Source organism: Andrographis paniculata, unplaced genomic scaffold (genome assembly GCF_009805555.1).
Source record: "Andrographis paniculata isolate CXL003 unplaced genomic scaffold, ASM980555v1 Contig12END, whole genome shotgun sequence".
Lineage (NCBI taxonomy): Eukaryota > Viridiplantae > Streptophyta > Magnoliopsida > Lamiales > Acanthaceae > Andrographis > Andrographis paniculata.
The window spans coordinates 4582467-4602449 of NW_026137402.1; the positions used below are offsets into that span (position 1 = coordinate 4582467).

General features: G+C 34.5%; 4 protein-coding genes across 6 annotated transcripts; 1 reads left to right on the forward strand and 3 right to left on the reverse strand.

Annotated features, from left to right (window-relative positions):
- The first annotated feature begins 517 nt into the window (after positions 1-517).
- Positions 518-3148, forward strand: LOC127256487 (probable polyamine transporter At3g19553). 2 transcript variants are annotated; one of them, XM_051282531.1, is made up of 2 exons: positions 518-1800; positions 2463-2975. In XM_051282531.1, exons 1-2 carry the CDS (start codon positions 799-801, stop codon positions 2829-2831), a joined length of 1371 nt encoding a protein of 456 aa, XP_051138488.1. In that variant the 5' UTR covers positions 518-798; the 3' UTR covers positions 2832-2975. The 2 variants fall into 2 exon arrangements, with proteins under 2 accessions (XP_051138488.1, XP_051138480.1); XM_051282523.1 differs by having other exon boundaries at positions 522-1790; positions 2463-3148.
- Positions 3149-3827: 679 nt separating this feature from the next.
- Positions 3828-10302, reverse strand: LOC127255705 (uncharacterized). Of its 2 annotated transcripts, none has more exons than XM_051281391.1 (13): positions 10013-10302; positions 9866-9932; positions 9504-9614; positions 8251-8446; positions 7890-7975; positions 7563-7758; positions 7341-7452; positions 7082-7209; positions 6676-6882; positions 6429-6538; positions 5227-5356; positions 4503-4652; positions 3828-4312 (listed from the first exon to the last, which is right to left on the reverse strand). In XM_051281391.1, exons 1-13 carry the CDS (start codon positions 10104-10106, stop codon positions 4091-4093), a joined length of 1809 nt encoding a protein of 602 aa, XP_051137348.1. In that variant the 5' UTR covers positions 10107-10302; the 3' UTR covers positions 3828-4090. The 2 variants fall into 2 exon arrangements, 1 of the variants encoding a protein (XP_051137348.1); XR_007839709.1 differs by having other exon boundaries at positions 4164-4312; positions 5213-5356.
- A 719-nt stretch (positions 10303-11021) lies between these two features.
- On the reverse strand, positions 11022-13829 carry LOC127256532 (leucine-rich repeat protein 2-like). The gene is made up of 7 exons (XM_051282587.1): positions 13663-13829; positions 13410-13542; positions 13214-13285; positions 12749-12892; positions 12592-12663; positions 12433-12504; positions 11022-11431 (listed from the first exon to the last, which is right to left on the reverse strand). Exons 1-7 carry the CDS (start codon positions 13730-13732, stop codon positions 11365-11367), a joined length of 630 nt encoding a protein of 209 aa, XP_051138544.1. The 5' UTR covers positions 13733-13829; the 3' UTR covers positions 11022-11364.
- A 1996-nt stretch (positions 13830-15825) lies between these two features.
- Positions 15826-18658, reverse strand: LOC127254544 (probable prolyl 4-hydroxylase 9). Its single transcript, XM_051279702.1, has 8 exons — positions 18295-18658; positions 18078-18194; positions 17772-17929; positions 17081-17183; positions 16519-16614; positions 16383-16448; positions 16177-16296; positions 15826-16063 (listed from the first exon to the last, which is right to left on the reverse strand). The coding sequence occupies exons 1-8, from the start codon at positions 18412-18414 to the stop codon at positions 15983-15985; spliced, it is 861 nt and encodes a 286-aa protein (XP_051135659.1). The 5' UTR covers positions 18415-18658; the 3' UTR covers positions 15826-15982.
- Positions 18659-19983: the final 1325 nt, after the last annotated feature.

Below are 19983 nucleotides of genomic sequence, written 5' to 3' on the forward strand. Positions count from 1 at the left end.
TAATCAATCAAATTAATTAATCTCATTTGTTGGTTTCAATAATACTCTTTCAATCCCATATTCATATTTATTCGCACAAGTAATGAAATACTTGTATTATTATTATTATTATCTAAAGTTATTTTGTAATGCCCACTTATTTACTTTACTTGTATATATAAAAATAATTTTATCTATGTCCTATAAGAATAGTATGATAATGCTTTTGAATCCGTAACAAGTTCAATGTCTGTACTATCGAGTCATTCATTACGAACTTCTTATTTTAAAATTTTAGGTGACATTATTTTTATAAATATTATTAAAAAAATACATGTTAATATTATATATATATTATTCATTTTAAAAATGAATAATTAAATATAAAGTATAAATTTTTATATTATTAACACAATTAATTAAATGTAAATAAATAAATTCAAACAAACAGAGATTTAATACTATATTAAATGATGTAAATGATTGTATGAGTTAAAAAGTTCCCTAGCCTATTAGTCCACTCCACCCGCGCTATGGTGATTTGTTTAGTTTTAAGGGCATGTTTGTTACGGCTTTATTTTCCCAAAATTCCATATTTATGAAGATTAATGTTTAGGGTTGAATTGATGATATGATTTGTTAGGAAATTCTCCATCTCCAATGGCGCAAAGAAAGATCTTCAGCTCACATGGTTTTGATTTATCTACTCGCCGTCGTCGTCGTTGTACACGCGCCGCCACCTCTAAATAAGTCAACCAATTGAAAGCACAGGACAGGATACTTCCCAATCGGAGCAAACTCTGTATATTAGGTTTGGGAATGGGAGAGGAAGATGGAGCCGGAGCCAGATCGCCGCCGGTCAATAGCTCCGGCCATCAACCGAAGCCGACTGCCAAGCTCACAATCTTACCTCTCATCGCCTTAATTTTCTACGAGGTCTCCGGCGGCCCCTTCGGCGTCGAGGATTCCGTCAAAGCAGGCGGCGGCCCCCTCCTCCCTCTCCTAGGGTTCCTAATTTTCCCTCTCTTCTGGAGCATTCCAGAAGCTCTAATCACCGCCGAGCTCGCCACCGCCTTCCCCGACAACGGCGGCTATGTCCTCTGGATCTCCTCCGCCTTCGGCCCCTTCTGGGGATTCCAGGAAGGTCTCTGGAAATGGTTCAGCGGCGTCATGGACAACGCTCTTTACCCTGTACTATTCCTCGATTACCTAAAGCATTCCCTCCCCGTCTTCTCCAACACCATAGCTCGAATTCCAGCTCTGTTAGGGATTACTGCTTCTCTCACATACTTAAATTACAGAGGCCTCAACATCGTCGGATTCTCCGCCGTCTTGCTCGCCTGCTTTTCTCTGCTACCATTTCTCGCCATGGCTGCTCTCTCTGTACCTCGAATTCAGCCGAAGCGCTGGCTCGTTGTGGATCGCCGCAAGGTGGACTGGAGGGGATACTTCAACAATCTGTTCTGGAATCTTAATTATTGGGACAATGCGAGTACTGTCGCCGGAGAGATTGAGGATCCGAGCAGGGCGTTTCCGAGGGCGTTGCTTGGGGCGGTTGTTCTGGTGGTTTGTTCCTATTTGGTACCGTTGCTTGTCGGCACCGGAGCTGTGGACACGGATTCCGGCGAGTGGAGCGACGGCTATTTTGCGAGGATAGGAATGATGATCGGCGGCGCGTGGCTGAAGTGGTGGATCCAGGCGGCGGCGGCGTTGTCGAATATGGGGCTTTTTGAAGCTGAGATGAGCAGCGATTCGTTTCAGCTTTTGGGTATGAGCGAGATCGGGATGCTCCCCGCGGTTTTCGCATCGAGGTTTGATAACGTAAATCCACCTTACACATGAAACACAAATTAGTTTAACTATGTATAATGGCTTAAATTATTATCCAAGTGCAAGATTGATATGTGGTTTAGATCATATTACGTATAAGCTTTTAGATGAAATGATCATTTAACACATAGTATCGGACATGGATTTCATAGAGATTTGACCGAATCTAACATATATCATACAATTAAACTATATATTACATGGATTTCATACTGATTTGACCGAATCAGCACGCACAAAAACATAAACAACACAAGTCTTTATTAGAAATAACACGTGTTGTTTGTAATAATGACATCTGTTGTTTGTATATAATTATAGCGTGTGCTGTACAATGGTATGTCATGTGCTAAAATCAATTGTTACATGTGTCGTGTGAGACTATATCATGTGTTGTATATGTATTATATTAATATAAATAATGTGATGTCACTAATATTACTTTGCTGCATATTGTGTGTTATTTAGCACTGTAGCTGCCGCCATATTATATTTACCGCAACATATTTATAATACCAACATATACTATGTTATAACATGTACTAATAGTAGAAATGCATGTTGTTTACCTTTAAAGCATATGTTGATCTGGTCAAATCAATATGAGATTTGCGCCCGAAAGTATGCTAATTTGGATGATCCGATCGTTGCAGATCGAAGTATGGGACGCCGACATTCAGCATTCTATGCTCGGCGACGGGCGTGGTCTTCCTATCGTGGATGAGTTTCCAGGAGATCCAGGAGTTTCTCAACTTTCTCTACGCGGTGGGGATGCTGTTGGAGCTTGCGGCATTCGTGAAGCTGAGAGTGGACAAGCCGGAGCTGCAGAGGCCGTACAGAGTCCCGTTGGGAACGGTTGGTGCAGCGACGATGTGCTTGCCCCCGGCAGTGCTGCTGGTTCTGGTGATGTGGCTGGCGTCTCCGAAGACGTATTTGGTGAGCGGGGTGGTGGTGGTGGCGGGGGTTGCTGCGTATCCGTTTCTCGTCTGGGCGAAGGAGAGGAGATGGGTCGAGTTTGTTAACTCGGATGCTGTTGTTATTGCGGATGAGGAGCGTGTGATGATGCTCGAGGAACATCGAGCGGTTGTAGCTTCTCACGGCATTAGTTCCGCCATGTCGGAGATTTCAGCCTCAGCTTCAAAATTGGAGTAGAGAGCGCACTCGAAAGTAGTCGTCCAAGTTAAAGAGAGGCAAGTAAAGCTGTGATGATATGATAATTGTTTGTCCATATTTGTAACATTTTGTTGTAATGACAAGCATATATACGGACTTTTATTAAGATTATTATTAAGTGATTAAATGATCTTTTAATTAAATGAAAAAAAAGAAAGATTAAATACTCCCTTTTGTTAACCAATGTGCATTAGTGCTCGTAACATGTGAAGTAGAAAATATTTATTTTGTGATCTGTATCACTAAAAGATAATTTAGGTATATGTTCATGGATCTGTAATAAAATGTGTAATGGTATTGTAAGAGTGTTTGTTTCCCAGTTAGAGATTTTTAGTTTGAGATTTGAATCTTAAACATTTTAAATTTATACAATGTAATATAAATAGAAAATAATACTAATTTTGTCCTCGATTGTATTTTCGTTTTTTTACTACAATTCAATATAATACACAGAGATGTCTCAATTGCTGCATAAACAAATGTTAGGCCCCAGAGTGGGCACGGCTTGGATATTTGTAAATATGCAATATTTGATATTCGAACCGAATCGAACAAATACCCGAAATCGCGAACCTTATTCGAACCAAAAATTTCTCTTAACCGAATTCTCGATTAATCGAAAATATTTGCAATATTTGTAAATAATTCGAACAAAATCAAAATTTAAAAAATAATTAAAATTCTAATTAAATAAAAATATTTACAAATATTTCAAATATCCGAAACCGAAACCAAATCGAATATAATTATTAATATAAATTTTAAAATATAATAATATAAATATATTCAGTTCAATTAACCAAACTCAAAAAAACAAATCAAAAAATAAAATCGAATCGAACAAATATCAAATATGCAGTATTTGTATACGTACCGAATTTTAACATATTTAAAAAATTACAATTCTAACTCTCTTCAAAAGTAAGACGGGATTCCATCAAAAAATCCACAGAAAAATAAATATGCAGCCCGAAATTATCCTATACCCATCATCTCAGAGGGTCAAAATTTTTGCAGATCTAAATTAAAAAATTTCAGACAAGCTTCGAAGAACCGAATTGTACCAATAAGATGCTTCACTACAGATGGATTCCGTCCAGTACCGAGATCATCCCCAGAGCCTGCTTATAAATCCCTTAACTTCCTTCTTCATCCTGTGGTCAAGGGATGGGAAGTCGATTGAGTTGTAAGCGAGGTCGAGCACAATTGGATTGCTGGGAACTGTTTGGAAGGCCGGTGGGAAGGCTTCAATGCGAGGGATTAGCTTCCCGGTTGGATTGCCCACAGATGACTCGTAAGTGTCGAGTTTCTCCATCAGCAGTTTCTCAAGCTGAAGAAAAAGAGTAGATAAAAACATGTAAAAATGCCCGGTGGAATTAAAAGGTTAACATGAATAGGTAAACAGGAAGTTTCAGCTGTCGTGTATGTAGAAACAGCAACCGAACAAATATGGGAGGTTGAAGATTTCAAAGGTGTATTTATTTGAGATGATATGAGCTAAAACAAGAAATCTGGACTACCTTCTTATCAATTCCTGTCAGTGATATGTTTGAAATCTTCTTCGACAGATTTTCTGGAGCTTTCTCCTCCTCCATAATTCCAATTGCGTGCTCTATGCAACTATTTGATCGACAATCATTAGAAAGCATTTTCAATTCATTGACGGTGACCTGTCAGGGCAATAGATTAGACGATGACTTAGATTGGCATTAACACAATGGGGCACACAAAGAAGTTGCCAAATTCAACATCCATTCATGGAATAACTACGAAAAGTGGTTAAAAGGATATTTAAATATCAAACAGAACAGCCATTGGAATAGCTAAACAGTGTACCATCATATTGTAGTATGTTTTATAAAGATCGATGAAGCAAGAATGTACTTTATTAGCAGAGAACCCATCTCAATGTCTATAGTAAAACAATAGCATAAGAGTTACAACACTCCCCGAAACTCTTAATCATTTATATTTAAAATAGTATAGGTATGTTGTCAAGCCACAAAAACCTCAAATAAATATGGTAACCTTTTTCGAATAATCTTGCAATCCTAATAAAAATCCTAACATAGTAAATCTTTTAAACCATCCTAAGCTGCCAGGTGCCTTAGTGAACACATAACAAAAGGAAAAAGAATAAATCAAGTATAAGTACCACCACCAAAGTTATAATAAAAATAAATGAATAATAAAAAAAACCTACAACCACGTAGAAAGAAGTGAAAATTGCCTGTCACTGCAAACCTGATCAGCATTGCTTAATCTATGAAGCTTCTCAAGAGAAGCATCTGCCAGAGAACAAGCATGGCGGAACAAAGCATAGGCTTCAGCTCTCTTTCCAGCCAAACTGTAGGATTTGGCCAAATAAAAGCACCTGCACCAATTGTTGAAGAGGTCCAGCATCAGAACAAATGCACTTCAGATTTTCAGAAACCTATTTGCTACCCATGTATTCTACAGCCATATCCATAGCTAACACTTGGGATATTTTGGATCCATGGTAGGTATACTGAAAGAAATATAAGATCGTATATGGAGATGGAAAAATAAATGGAAAGTTTAAAGCTTTATTAGATATGCAGTAATGCAGGTTGACACTTTTATTTAGTTTTCATCATTGAAAATAATACAATGATGTATTAGTTAATACAATACTAAAAATTAAAGTCAAGATTAGAAACATTTAATTTCTGAAATCATGGAATAATGGAAGGAATATCAAATCCCTTGTTTTAAGAAGGATTTGATGTACTGTTATAACTGGGCTTGTGAAGTCCATGTCATTTCCATCCCATTTAAAATTCACTACCAAAAGTGCTTTTGAAGAATTCCTCTAGCTTTCGTCTTTAAAATTGTATACCAAATACGCCATTAATGAATAGTGAACAGATATGAACCAACTCTGACGTTTTATAGAAGAGAAGATACTGGGTTATCATATAGCATGTTGCACAACCATTGGAATTTAATAAAAGCATTAGGTGAAAATCAAGCCAACATTTTTTTTTCCAGAAAGGAAAATTTTGTGTGTGTAGCTATCTATCTATATATATATATATATATGTGTGTGTGTGTATGATAATAGTACGAGCAAATGAGAGGGACAAGGAAAATCAGGGAGGTAGAAAGCCGATATGACTATGTTTACTGAAACAGGCATATGGAGTGTCCTTGTCCATAGCATTGCCCACAATTTGGTCATACCGATATTATTATCATTGAATAGTCGTAGGGTGACCAATAATATAATAATCAATTGGCTTAAGACCTTTACAACAAAAACGAATGATAATGATCATAAAGAAAGGCCAACATCAAATTTGGCTTGTATCAGCAGACAAATAGATTTCATTGATCACAAACATATCAAGAAATGGTGTTTTCAGCAAATGAACAGCCAAGGAGAAAACAGAACAAAGATCTGACAAATGAATGAACTTGCAAACCTTTCTGCACGGAAAGCAGAACTTTTAAATTCGCATTCCTCAGCAAATGCCACTTCTTCAGGATTTTGATCTCTTCCCGAACTTACCAAATCAGAAAGATCACTTGTGTTCTACATAAAAAGAGTATATGTCAGCATTATCTATCTCGGTCGGTGGACTAACTAATATAGCTAAAAAAAGCCATAAAGTCATATAAATATGACAATCAATATGACTGTAAAATGGTGGAAACAAAACAGTAACTAACCTGTAGCAAGAGATCATATAACCTGACAAGCTCCTCCGGCTTTGTAAGTTTTTCGTTTTTGTCATCACGAATCTTACTGAGCTTACTTTTAGCAATGGTGACTAACAACTGATTACGTTCAATGGTTCTCTTCCCTAAGACTGCACCGATAGCTCTGTCAAGACTGCTAAGATCATCTTTCATGCTTTCTGAATTGCCTGCCGTAGCCTGCAACAAAATGCACCAGATCATGTTGCAGCATATGGATATATTGAAAGTGGAAATCATCCACAACCTCATCAGTACATTATTGCCATATAAGATAATATATAGTTCCTTCTTCCATTGATATCTCTTACTCAATTCATAGTTATAACCATAAAACAGTTGGATAGAAGTTCTCTTCATAATTAAAATGAAAACATACCAGTTCACTTCGTATGTAGCTTCTTGCCTCATTGTAAGCAGCAAAAATTTTGTCAAATATAAGCAGCTTTTTCTCTGCAGGGAATGAATCCGCTGCTGGACCACTAATATCTTTCTCCAATTCCTGGGCTGATCAAATTTTAACATGCACATATTGAGCTTGAGATTGGGTAGGTATACAAAAGTTTCAGTGCTAGGAAATCAAAGTTTAATTGGCCCATTGTACTTCAAACATGATAATCAGATTTTATAAGGACTACCTTTAAGTATGGACACCCGAGTCTTTGCATTTGAGATAGGAAATCTATGACCCAGCCAATGGAATTCAGTCATGGATGCAGCCTGCTGCGATCGAGCCTCTGACATGACAGCCTGCAAGGAAGAATGTAAGAAAAATGAGACCCATAACCTAGCTTTTTGCGAACACCAGCATATCTTACTTGAAAAATGAAGCATATTGTTAACACTTAAGATGGACCCACCTCCAATTTAGCTTTGAAAAGATCAAGAGCAGGCCCCTCCATTTCTCCTATGTGGACTAGCTCTGAAGCTTGTAGATTTGACTCCCCTATCTTATGCAGGCAATACCGTATACTAGGCTCAAGTTCCTCAACTCGCTCCCGGCACAGAACTTGGTTTTCTAGGTCACCATACTTCCCAAGCTCCTCATAAACAGCCCTAGCAAGATAAGAAAGTTAGACAGCTTGATATAGCTAAGAATAATGCAGACAACAAATGGCCAAACATCTTCCAGTAAGCTTAATTTGTCTTGATAATGAAGAGTGTACTTTGTCAAAATTAGAATATACCTAGCACTTTTGAAGCATTTCAATGCAACATCCCAGTGCTTATCTTGTTCAAACAACAAATAGCCCTTCATATAAGAGGCATATGCCTGCAAAGTAAACATAACATGATTATGCAACCAAGATTGCATTGAAGTGGCACTTGTTGCTTAAGAATTAAGAAGAAACACTATAACATCATGCCATAAAAAGTTTACTGCGATTGCGGCCACATTGCAGAACTAAGAGATAAGTCATCGCATTAAAAATGTGTATGGTAACAGACAAATGATTGGGGTTACTAAAATTTAGTTACAAAAATCAAAATAAGGTATCAGAAGAAACTGCAGTGGCAGAAGATAACAAGCAACTAATACGGTAATACCTCTGCTTCCAGAGATGTTCTTGAATCACCCTTTAGAGAGCACAGCTCTTGGAAAAGGGAAGCCCACTTTACAGCTTTTCTCAACCTGCAAATGAGGTAGTTCCGCTGCTGTGCATTGGGACCATCAGGCAGTGTTTTCTTTTCCATAGCATGGCTCCAAGCTCTTTCAGCAGTATATAGAACCAAATGGAGAAACCTAAAGAAGATTCAGATGCGTTAACCCAGAAGGCAAAAATCAACATCCTGAACTAATTTTATAGACAAAACAAATTCAGATTGCAGAAATGATAGTAACTATCCTTCAAGTGAGCTAAATGTACCATGCATGCAAAAATCAATGGGGTAATAGCAACTGGGCTTAATCAGGATTTAGCAGGTGCAGCAGAGTAGGAGTCATGATGAGGATTTAAAGAAGCTACTAATTGGGATAAACAAATAACAATGGACCTATTTGTTTTTTTCTTTGTGGATGAACACCGAATAATTTGATTTGTATATACTGAATGAAGAAAGGCCTTCATTGAAATGGTAGGTTATATCTAAATATAGCCGAAGAGACCAATATATTTCTTTGTCACAGCATTATTTGCACTCCTTACTGACGCCCAAGAAGCATAATTGGTCATATTTCAACTTTGTATGTAAGTGAAGTTTAACAGTACAAAATGGGAATATATACATTCTAGAATTTTGCATCATTGAGTGTTCAATAACAAAACATCACAAATTATAAAATCACTTCCGCTGCTTTACTAATCAAACTACCGTAAAAAAGTATCCACCACAGATCAGCATTTCTTTATCTGAAGTCATTCAATGAGATAAAGTAACTACCACTAACTCGTCTAAACATTTGTTGGCTAGTCGTGTGAATACACTTTCGAAATGAATATCCAAACAAAGTCTCTCCAGTGGACTATCAGCCGAGTTGTCTGATAAAGAAAGCAATTAATCATATATATCCTCTCCATAGAGTGGTGTATCTATCCCCAAACTGTTGACACCAACGAGAACTTAGAAATGCTTGCAATCTGTCACCAAAAGAAGTTTCCACCTCTCATCATAATAAAGCAACTTATAATTGTTTAATATGATAATGAGCATAACTTGATACCCCTTGTAATTCCGAACAAGTTAAAAGAACAGAATAATACTGTCAGAATCTTGGAGCAGCAAAATAAGCAAAGTCACAGTAAGGTTAGCCACCATAGATATGACATAAACAAGAACACCATCATCATGGCAGCAGCTACCTGACTTCAGTGATAGTGGATACAGTGATGGTTTTTTTAGTATACTTTCCACGACCGTGAGTGAACTTCAGTGATTTGTACAGTCTTCTCAGCCGTGCAGTGCAATACCTCCTGACAAATGAATTGAGAAAATCCCAAAATTGGACAACATTATCATCAATATCAAGATGCATAAGAAATTACCTACTTTTCATCATCTTTCCATCTCAAATTCTCAATCAACTTCCCCGGTTAAAACCATAAACAAATATACAAAAGAAAACTGCATACACATAATCCTTAGATTGAAAATTACTTTCAAGACAATCCGTGGGAGATTCAAATAAGAAAATGTAACACATAGCATAAGAAATCGATCGTACCGGTAACGGGTGTAATCGCCGAAACGCAGCCCGTGCTGCATTTGGGCTGATTTCAGAAGCTGCAAAACTGAAAACTCCGCCGTAAAGATTTTAGCAAAACCCCTCGATTCGTTAACCACATACAAAAGTTCGCGAACAAAAACCTACCGTTGATAGAGAATTTAGGATTGCTGATCTGATCGGAGATCGTCGAATTCTGCTCGTCGATTTCCATGGCAACACCATCGTTTGCTTTCGCCATCACAGAAGCGAGATTAAAATTAGAGATCCAAAACAACAACGGCCTCCAAACCCTACCGGGCCTACACCTGCCTCTAGTTGAAGTCAGGCGTTTTTCCTTTTTTTTTTTATTTTTTGGAAACGACTAGAAATTGACTGCCGGAGAAGAAGAATGAAATGAGCGACCACCGGCGGTAGCGGCAGCTCTGGCCGCAGTATGTACGGTCTATTTTTTAAATATTTTATAATTAAATTAATATATGTATTTTTATAATATTGCAATAATAGTAATAATATTATTATTAATTATAATTAAATAATTACTCCATAATTACATAAAATAATAATAATAATAATCTCTTTTCCGCTTAACATATTTTTTTATTTTAATATGGCATAACAATTACATATTTTTATTTGTAAGAAATTATATTTACTTGTTATAAATTTTCTATAATATTAAAGATTAAAAAAATCAAAATTTATTTAATATATTTTAAGAATTTCCTTTTTAAATAATAAAAATCTTATAAAAAACACATATAGTAATTAACATTTATATTTTTTCCTTTTAGTATTTACCTCCCCCATTTACCGTATCCACATTTATCTGTCCTACATCTCATCTCATTTTAAATTTTTTATTTTATAATATTTAAAATTTTAATTAAACTAATTAATTATCTTAATTTTAATTTATAATTATTTTTTCTAATATATTTTAAATTATCTACTAATTATACTTATTCTAAATTTTTGAGTATACAGTAACCGAGACTCTACAAGGCCGGATGGAGTATAACATTACTATTTTACATATGGAAAGAATATAGTATATTAAAACTCTTTTTTAAAGAAAAAAAAAAACAGTAAATAAACCTATTTTCGGTAAGGACAGAATATTAAGGTAATCATATAGACAGTATAATTCAAGTCATCTCTGAAATTCGGTCTCACATCCTCACATTTCCTTACCATCACAACACAAGACAACACAATACAATACTCATAGATCACTTAAGACAAAATATATGTATATATATATATATATATATTATGCATATCTTGTCTATCTCCAATGTAGTAGCAAAGTATATATATTAGGCATTGTCCTACTACTACTACTACTACTACTACTACTACTACTATTCCTATTATGCAATATATAATTAATTAACCATAGCAATTACATCACCTATCCTCCTCCTCGTACATACATGATACATACACAAACCGGTCGATGATGTCTCGATATCGTATTTAATTATTTGTAAGCTCGCTTAGCATCCGAAGTCGTAGGGCGCCAACCCTTTCAACTCAGGTCCGTTCAGCTTGTTCTTCTCATAACTGCAGCGCAACCACAATCGTAATTACATATATATAATTCCACAATGAAATAAGTATATGTATAAACTTGTCTACCGAATTTACAGAAATATATTACCCAAAAGTAGAAGGAAAAGATAAAGAGGATTATACATTACACGTGTATGGAACTGCTGCTGACTTGACCGGATTAGCATATGCTATACAGATAATCACCATATATTTATATATATCTCAGCATATTTATAGTACAGATATCTTATATGCCCTCCGTCCACTTAATAAATTTACATTTACATTTTGCGTCATTGTACTTAATATTAATAATACTCTTATATTTGTATAATTTTTTTGTATAAACGTCCTTTTATTAGTATTATAAGATACTAATAAAAGTATTTTTGTCATTTGATTTTGATTTGTACTACGTTTTGATATAATAACTAATAATTAAATATCAACACGCAAAAAACAAACGTAAATTTTCAAAGTGAACGGAGGGACTATTATAACTCAACATATGTTGTACTATGTGTATGTGTAAATATATGTTTGGTTATGTGTATAACATATACTTATCCGGTCAAATCAGCACTATGCTGACTTGGCTGAATCAGCACAGGATCTGCAGCCATAAAAAATTTATAAAGTTTGGTAGTGTTGAAGAAATACATACAGAAGTAAAAAGACATTTTCGCAATACCAAGTGTGTTTGCTTGTGTTTTTTCAATTTTGTTTTTAGACAACGCAATCTTCGCAATAGAAATATTTTTTTTTCCTAAATAAAAACCACTTTTAATGTCTATTTTCTAGTTATAACGGTACATCCAAAACATATCCTTAAAAAGGTAAAAAAAAACATATAAACGACAATAAAAGGAAACTGGTTTGTTCGAAGACAAGATTCTACCTTAATTAATTATTACACATAACTTATTAAATGCCCCGGTATTCGAATGTCCAACAAAATTCCAATACAAATAAAAGCATTACAAATCGACAAAAAGTAGTTAGTAGAATACCTTGCCATTGGGAAAGTTGCGAATGGACCATCGACCGGTATTGTCCCACAAAGCTCATTGTTCGACACATCACTGCAGACACGCAAAAAATATAAACAATCGAAATGAAACCTTAAAAACAACAACAAAAAGTTCCAATCATCATCAAGCTTCACTTACAAGACTTTAAGATTTGATAGAGTCGTGAGTTCCCTCGGGATTGAACCTGTCAGCTTGTTATCATTCAACCGTCTGCATCATTAATTAATTTGCCTCAAGAATACGAAAAACCTATACATACATAAATATATATATATAGTTATATACACACACTCACAAAAATCTAAGGGATTTCAAATTGGCAAAAGACTTAGGTATCTCTCCTTCCAATTTGTTTCCATACAAATCCATGCTATTAAGTTTCTCCAACGCGCCCAACTCCTTCGGGATTTTCCCTCCAATGTTGTTTTTGTAAAGTTCCCTGTATCCATTCAACCATGAATTCTCGATGATGCATAATTATGTGTCACAAAAGCAATCGATCAACAGCCATGAGTAACTTTCGCAAAAAACCCGGAGAAAATGTCCGTAACAAGGTCTTTAGCAGTGATTAGTTACAAAAGAAACAAGAAAACAAGTCCTCTTTCTACATATTCACTTTTCCATAACATCTTACAAAACATCACCCTAGTTTATTATGTTCAGTTTACACAAACAATTAACAATAAAATCTTCAAAACAAGCACATATACTATAATGAATCAAAATAATTGTTTAAAAGGAGAATCCAGGGAGTGCTTACAGATACTGGAGGTGCTTCAGCTCGCCGAGCTCCGGGCCTAAGGTTCCGGAAACGTTGGCGTTCCCCAAATCCCTGCAATAATGAATTTGAAGGAGTGTAAACGAACAAACCTACAAGAAAATCAATCTTGCCCTAAGCAATTTTCATTAATGAACAGGGAAGGGGGAGGTTTAGGTTTAGGATTTTGTTAGGTTACAATCGGACGACATGGTTGTCGGAATCGCAGGTGACATGGAACCAGGTACAAGGATTGACAAGAGTTGGATCCCAGCTCTGCAGGACATTCATGGGGTCCGAAAGCCTCGTTCTCAAAGCATGTAATGCATTTCCTGCAAAAAAACAATATAGCAACAACACAACGCCTTTATTTCATCAAAATCGATAGCAAAGAAAACAAAAATGGCGCAATAATCAGAAGCTATCATCTCTGATTAAATTGATTACTTTACCTTCAGAGTTTGTGGCGAGCGACGGGGAGAAGAAGAACAGGAAGAAGAACAAGGACGGCCATAACCCCATCTTTTAGAGAGAGAGAGAATGGACTGGAAAAAGTGCAAGTAGGGAATGGAAATAAGAAGAGAGGAAGGTGGGTGCGTGGGTAGGGGGTGGGGTGGGGTGGGGTGGGGAGTGAGTCAGACTGAAGTCAACCAAAATAGTGATTTCAAATTATTGTATTGAATTGAATTGAATGGAGCAACAAACATATGACCTGTTGAAGAACAGCAGCACAAGGACCACGCAGGACTGTTGAGGGTGCCGATACCATGGACTCTGGGCCTTTGATTAATCTCTGCCGTTTGTTTCTTCAAATGAGCGGTACAGATTTTCTAAGGAGCTGTGGTCCTGGCTGTCGGGGAGTGGGAATTGTTTACTAGTTTCTTTCTTTGTTAATTGTGCGTCCTTTGCACTTCCCTCCCCCTTCTTGCAGTCAATTCGGTTGTTTCGGTGTGTATCTCATTTTGTCTTTTTAAAAAATATTTATTAATATATATTTCAATATAATAATTAAATAAATTGAAATGATATCAACCATAATAGTAATCATAATAGTTTAGAGCTTGCAATTGGTCAGATTTGAGTCGGATTTGTGTCAAATTGAATATTTGATCGGATTAAATTACTCAATTCTAACCCGATTCTTTTATTATGATCCGTTTATTATCGTATCAGGTTCGTGTCAACCCGTATATATAATCGAATTAAAATTTTTGACTCAAACCCAATTATTTTGTGTCGGATCATATCGAGTTGTTGTGTTGATTAATTTTCGCCAACTCTAATAATAGTGTAGGCATAAAAAATGATGTCTACTAAGTACTGTTCTCATTCTTCTATAGACCATGAAATATTTAATTTTTGACACAAAAATTTAAAGTATCAGGTGTGTGTTTGTTTTGCTAGATAATTGGACGACAAAAAAAATTATGTGAAATATAAAAAACTATATAGATAATATAAAAATAATTAATGTGTGTAGTATATTAACTTTTTGAGAAATAGTAAAAAGAACAAAGTTTTAAATAAATAATGTAATAAAAAATATATATATTTATTTTTTATTTGAATAATATAATACAAGATAAAATATAATAGTCCCTCTATCAGGCTGCAATGATGGCATTTGATTTTTGCGTAGGAGGCAGTAATTATTTTTTATTTTAAAAATATTTTAAAAATATATAAAATTAAAATAATAATAAATTGTACACGTTTATAATTACAAAAATGACGCTGAATGCTACGCCATTATATTTTTGTAATATTTTAATGGCATAGACTTCTACAAATTTTCCACTCTTCTTGGGTTTTTTTTTTTTTCTTCTTGCAATTCTTTTCTAGGAAATATAGTGAAAAAAAAAACTACATAATGACTCTTTGTATCCAGCACCACCAATAAATGTATAGAGAACAAAAGGTATCCCATAAAAGATGACTCTGTGAAATGAAGTCGATCGTCAGTAGTTATTGAGTTACACATCATCAAATTATGGGTTCAAGAAGCACAACTTAGACTTTGTGCTTCTTATTTATTTTTCTTTGGCCTAATCCTACAATACTATAACACTACAACTTATGAGGTGTGTACACACTTTATTAAGCCAAAAAAAAAAACATCAAACCAGAATTTGGTCGAATAAACACCTCAAAAACTAAAACAGAGATTCCTATGAACATATTTTGAATAAAAACATGTGTTCATCTGTAAATAGGTGCAATCATATATGAATTGGTTGCACCCTTAACCCCAAAGTCGCCCTAGTTTAAGTATATATTCTTGGCAAACATAAGCAACAAATAATCTCTATTTTCAGTCAATTTTTCACATCAAGATTTTTGTGTGCGCCAGTGGATTATCTAATAGTTAAAGTAACATTAACCAGAAATGAAATGAATTGCATCTTTTAGAAAGTGTCTATTGCATGATCTAATCAAACATCCAGTTTGTTCATTTTGATTCATATACCCTCCATCCCCAGGGGATATTTGGGTTGGAGAAACAGGGGTGCAAGTTGAAGATGATCCCCTGAATCAATTGATGTCGTGTTTTAACTAGTACAGCAAACATAGATTCGATCTCGAATAAGTTAAATGGCTATTTGCTTTCAAAAGACTCGGGTACGATGAAATTTGCATTATTTTATATTTAATTTCTTGAACAAGACAAGAAATAAGTTTCTATGTACTAACAAATTTGGATCAAACTGCCCTTTGTACCTAAAACAAGAAAGTGAAAATACTGACCCTGTAAGGTATTCCAAGATCGACAATTCAGTGGATATTGTCTCTGATCCATTTGGTAGCAACCCATTTCTCCCCTTGAATAACTGGACAGCTTCCATGCAGGGATGTCTGCAAATTTAGATACCAACATTCGAAACATGTGAAATAAAAGACTAGACTGGAACAGGAATTTACTCAATAACAAAATGAATGGGTTGTGGATAAGGTTTCCCAGACAGTACCTTATCGATTGTCCCATTTGGAAACAATGAGTAGAACAGAAGTCCATCTCCTTGGCGCGGTTTCACCTTCAAACCTATGCAGCTTTCGTAATCGTATCCGCTGTTCATGTTTGCGCCACTCTGTGACGATGAAAAGTGCACTTTGTTCAAATTAGCTTTATTGTTGTAGAAAGTAGCTGAAGAGCAATACAGGTGTGGTGATGTACCTCAAATGGGAACATGGTTTCTCCGCCTTCGTCCACATCCGATAAGTATAGCAAGAAGGATGCAATCTGCTTAGAGGAAATGAAATTAGTTTATGGTGAGATTTGGCTGGCGAAAATATGATGTGTGTGTCTATACCCGTTGACTCTTCATAGGGCCATACTCTGCTGGGTTGAATGAGTCATAGTGACTGACATATCTTTGTCCAATCTCATACCTCAGAACATTGAAAGCCTGCAACATGGTGACACGTCTCATTACTCATCATAACTGAGAAATGACCTGTAATACAACGTCCACAATTTCAACTTTCTTTATAAGGCAAACACATCATTTATGCCTGCCTAATTGTTGATATGGTTTAAAAAGGTAAGAAGAATCAATGGTGTGCAGCGTGCTTGCTGAATTTCTATATTGAATAATGTATACATATAATAATGTCTATTCATTATGTTTAATAGTTAGTCTTGGCCTCTATAAATCAGCCAAGTAGAGAATAGGATCTAAAACGCACAAGTGTTTTTGGCCAAATTGGTTCTATCAGTAACAAAGAATGGCTTATTCATTGCAAATGTCAAGTGAATGTTGACATTTCCGCACTTGAAGACAACTTTTCAGTCAACACTGAAGATAATCCATGTAAATTTTTTCATGAAATCATTTTCAAAATCAAAATTAGATATGGATAAAAAGAACTTGCCTCCCCATGGTTTCTTGGTAGCATTGTTGCTCTTGCAATTTTTCTCTCAACAGACTCCAAGACTCCTGAGTTGTCTTCTGATGCACTAAGAAATGTGCCTGAACTATTAAACACAAATTAAACGAGCATAATAAGTAACAGCTACCATAATCCACCGGAACCACAACAAGCACTTCTGAGAGACCAAAAGCAGGACCCCTTTGGGTGGTAAACTAAAGGAATGGATCCAAAGGACAATTTGTTTAAAATTTCTGTTGTGTCTTTCATGCACCTAAACTAGTAGAATAAATTATCATTATCAGTAAGTGGCATAAAAACTGTTGCAACCAAAGCAATAGGGTAAACAATCCAAGAACAATGTGGTATGAACTTCTCCATACAATACTTAAACCACCTTTAGAATAATACACCAAATATGAAAAAGGAAATAGCAACAAATCACGAAATCTGTTTTCTTATAAGGAGCTTTAATAGGCCATAACACCAATCTCGGTCAACAAATTAATGCCGAAGCCAATCTTTACAAGTAAATCAAGATCAAAAACAAGACAGCCCATTTAAAGTGCATAGCTTCCATACTTCTTTCAAATATACATTACTAAAGGCGGTATATTATATCGTACATTACAAGGTAAACACATGAAGCATCAGCATGTGCAGATGAGAAAAGAAAGGATGTATGAGAAGATACCTTGTCCTAACACCCTTGGTAGTCTCAGCACTCTCCCCCTTCCTCAAAGCAAGTCCGGATGGTCTAAGTTTACCCTTAGCCTTTTCAATTACAGTCTGGCACTGTTCAGCTGTGGCAAAATTAGGAAAATAAACAGCTCGTGGATTCCAACTCAAAACCTGCACTGGCACAAATAGCTCTATTCAAGGGCAAGAAAACTAATCTGTTTCAACATACATGTGAATCCAACTTTGCTATCAAAGAAATCTATAGAAACAATTTATAGAAACCTAATATTGTAGATGAGAAATTGAACTTAAAATGAACCTGGAACGGTATAGAGCTGATTGAGGATTCTCCACTTTCACCATGAACCATGGGATCGACGCTTTCATCCTCAGACTCTTCCATCAGTCTATGTCGATAAGCTCCGCCATTTACATCCTGCAAACAAGGTCAACCGCATAAAGAAAAATCTTCCGAAATCCAGAGTCAAAATGTGCGCCCTTTGGTGCATAAACAAACATGGAAAGATATTCATCACCTTAGATATGATAATAGATCCGAATAGCCCAGCGAGAAAGAAGCACAAGCACAAGAAAAACACAACGGGCAGCTTTAGATTTGCCTCGATACCGTGGAGTTTCCTTCCTCTGGATTTCATGGCTCGTGGGGGATTCAATCAGAATGAGTCAATACTCAATACAAACTTGATTCTGAGCGGACAGGGAGACGATTGGCCACGAGATTAAGACAGAGTCCCGATCACATTAACCTAATTTAATCAATTTCGTGGCAGAGCTTTGCAAAACCCATCAATGGCGGGAGCCTAGAATTATAGGTGAAATGCAGCTGAGGGTTGGCACTTTGAATTTCTACAGAATGGATTCACAGCTCAATTACAGCCTAAAGAAGGATGTCTGTTCTGTATATATAAAGGTACAACTTACACTGGAAATAATTGGTACTGTATTAATAAATAAGGTAAATAGACATGCCAAACATTTTTCATACTACTACTTATTATTGCTATTATTTAAAAATAAATAAATATGAATTTGATTTTAATTTCAAACGCTTTATATATATGTATAAATTATTATATTTAAATAATATTTAAATAAAAATTAAAATTGCAGAAATTTGAGAAAAATAACAGAAAATAAATAAACATAAACCGATCATTTGAGTATGTTAATTTTATATTTTTTAATAAATATACTTTTTATATTAAATATAAAAAAATAATATCGATAATATAAAAATAATAATTCGTGTGAATTATTACTTTTATATTTTTTTAGTCTTTGTGTTCATAAATTTTGGATCAAATCTTTATTAGTTTTATATATAATTTAAAAAATATTAAAAATCAAATATTTATTTTTTATAATTAATTATTGAATAAATATTTAAACTAAAATTTTATTATTTAAAATTAAATTTTCAAACCTAAGACATTGATAATAATTTTAAGCTTTTAATACTTTATTTGTCCATCACCCCTTTAGTAAGGACATTTTATTTTATAAATTAGATTACTAGTTTATTAAATAATAAATTATGATAGTATTATTTTATTATTTTTTGTATGAATAGTATAGTTGGTATTTTAAATATTATATTTTAATAAAATATATACAATATTTATTTATAATTAATTTTATAAAAAATAAAAAGTTTAAATACAGATTAAAAAAAATATTGGTTTATTAAAGAAAATGATAAAATCAAAGGAGTTTTAAGTGGGTTTTATAGGCTAAAAATTTTATAAATTTACTAAAAATAAGAAAGAAATCATCTTATTGAGACGGACAAAAAAAATATATCATCCATCACAGAACGAACTAAGTATAATAATTTAAGAAAAAATGTATAATAGTTCTTTTGTAATTTGAAGTTAAAATGGACACTTAGTCCATTTTTAGTAAAAATATACCATTTTTCCATAAAACAATATATTAAGATAAAATTTAAATAAAAATTTCAAATCAATATTTTATTTAAATCAATTTAAAAAATTTTAAACTAAAAAGACTTAATGAAAATAAACTCATTTGCATTCAAATTATGAAATACAAGGTATATTTAATTTGAAATTTTAGATACATAATTTTATTATAATAATAATAATAATCACCAAAATAGTAATAATTCAAAACACCAATACACACATCAAATATTTTGTACAAATATATTGTTTAGTAATGAACTTCCGTCAAGTTTAATAAAA

Coding starts and splice junctions, on each gene's coding strand:
- LOC127256532 (XM_051282587.1), bottom strand. CDS start 13,732: ATGGGGTTATGGCCGTCCTTGTTCTTCTTCCTGTTCTTCTTCTCCCCG. Junction 12,505..12,591: donor CTATCAAATCTTAAAGTCTT/GTAAGTGAAGCT, acceptor GCGTGTCTGCAG/TGATGTGTCGAACAATGAGC. Junction 11,432..12,432: donor GCAACTTTCCCAATGGCAAG/GTATTCTACTAA, acceptor GTTGCGCTGCAG/TTATGAGAAGAACAAGCTGA.
- LOC127254544 (XM_051279702.1), bottom strand. CDS start 18,414: ATGAAATCCAGAGGAAGGAAACTCCACGGTATCGAGGCAAATCTAAAG. Junction 18,195..18,294: donor GATCTATTATCATATCTAAG/GTGATGAATATC, acceptor CCTTGTTTGCAG/GATGTAAATGGCGGAGCTTA. Junction 17,930..18,077: donor TCAGCTCTATACCGTTCCAG/GTTCATTTTAAG, acceptor GTGCCAGTGCAG/GTTTTGAGTTGGAATCCACG.
- LOC127256487 (XM_051282523.1), top strand. CDS start 799: ATGGGAGAGGAAGATGGAGCCGGAGCCAGATCGCCGCCGGTCAATAGC. Junction 1,791..2,462: donor CCCGCGGTTTTCGCATCGAG/GTTTGATAACGT, acceptor CGATCGTTGCAG/ATCGAAGTATGGGACGCCGA.
- LOC127255705 (XM_051281391.1), bottom strand. CDS start 10,106: ATGGCGAAAGCAAACGATGGTGTTGCCATGGAAATCGACGAGCAGAAT. Junction 8,447..9,503: donor TCCACTATCACTGAAGTCAG/GTAGCTGCTGCC, acceptor AATCTTCTTTAG/GTTTCTCCATTTGGTTCTAT. Junction 5,357..6,428: donor TCTGCTTTCCGTGCAGAAAG/GTTTGCAAGTTC, acceptor CAATTGGTGCAG/GTGCTTTTATTTGGCCAAAT.